Raw genomic sequence first — 1,082 nt, forward strand, 5'->3', positions numbered from 1 at the left:
ATTAGTGCATTTTCTAACATGATGGCCAAATTTTATTATTTAGTACTCTTTATCCATTTTTTTAATGATAATACCTAGTCACGTATTGAATATAAAATTTCCACTCATTTTTGTAACGGTAATATTTTTTGTCATTTCTACAACGGTAACATTTTTTGTCTTTTCTTTAACAGTAACTTTTATTGTCTTCTCTCAAACAGTAACATTTTTTATCCTATATGTAACGGTAACTTTTTCCTCCATAAATACGCATATTGCTAACATTCACATTTTCATAAAATTTTCTTTTATTTTATCTATAGAACCGAAATTCAATAGTCTCCCCTGATCTTCCACTTCTTTCATTAAATGGCTCGTACATTCTTTCACAAATTGTTGACATACATATCCTCTGAAGATGATAGCGATGTTGTTCTTAATGAGGAGGCCGATGGACAGTCATCGAGGCATCGTGACAATCGCCAACGTGGTAAGTTTATTCGGCATGATCATATTCAGGGGCAGAAGCGCCTATTTCGCTATTATTTTGCAGAAAATTCAGTATATCCCTCGAATCTATTTCGAATGAGATTTCGGATGAGCTGTCCACTATATCTCCGTATTCTAAATGAGGTAAAGTCTTACGAGCCGTACTTCGTCCAGAGAAGAGATAATGCCGAAAGACTCAGTTTATCTTCTATGTAAAAGATAACTGCAGCACTTAGAATGATGGCGTATGGGGTTACTGGAGATTTTATGGATGAATACATATGTATTGGTGAAACCACCGCAATGGAGAGTCTCAAAAAATTTTCTGAGACAATAGTAAGTGTTTTTTCAGATAAATATTTGCGGTCTCCAAATGCCAACGATATTACCCGATTGCTTGTTGTTGCTGAATAACGAGGATTCCCTGAAATGTTGGGAAGCATTGACTGCATGCATTGGAAGTGAAAAAATTGTCCCGCAGCCTGGAAAGGTATATACTCTGGCCACATCCGTGAATCTACTATTATTTTAGAAGCATTTGCTTCATATGATCTCTGGATATGGCATGCATTTTTTGGTATGCCCGGTTCACATAACGACATTAATGTATTAGA

The 1,082-nt window shown here is 35.6% G+C and overlaps 1 protein-coding gene across 1 annotated transcript; it reads left to right on the forward strand.

Moving 5' to 3' along the window:
- The first annotated feature begins 348 nt into the window (after positions 1 to 348).
- LOC122285750 lies at positions 349 to 882 on the forward strand. The gene is made up of 2 exons (XM_043095374.1): positions 349 to 612; positions 688 to 882. The coding sequence occupies exons 1-2, from the start codon at positions 349 to 351 to the stop codon at positions 880 to 882; spliced, it is 459 nt and encodes a 152-aa protein (XP_042951308.1).
- The last annotated feature ends 200 nt before the right edge of the window (positions 883 to 1,082 follow it).

This window comes from Carya illinoinensis, chromosome 1, assembly GCF_018687715.1.
Source record: "Carya illinoinensis cultivar Pawnee chromosome 1, C.illinoinensisPawnee_v1, whole genome shotgun sequence".
Classification (NCBI taxonomy): Eukaryota; Viridiplantae; Streptophyta; class Magnoliopsida; order Fagales; family Juglandaceae; genus Carya; species Carya illinoinensis.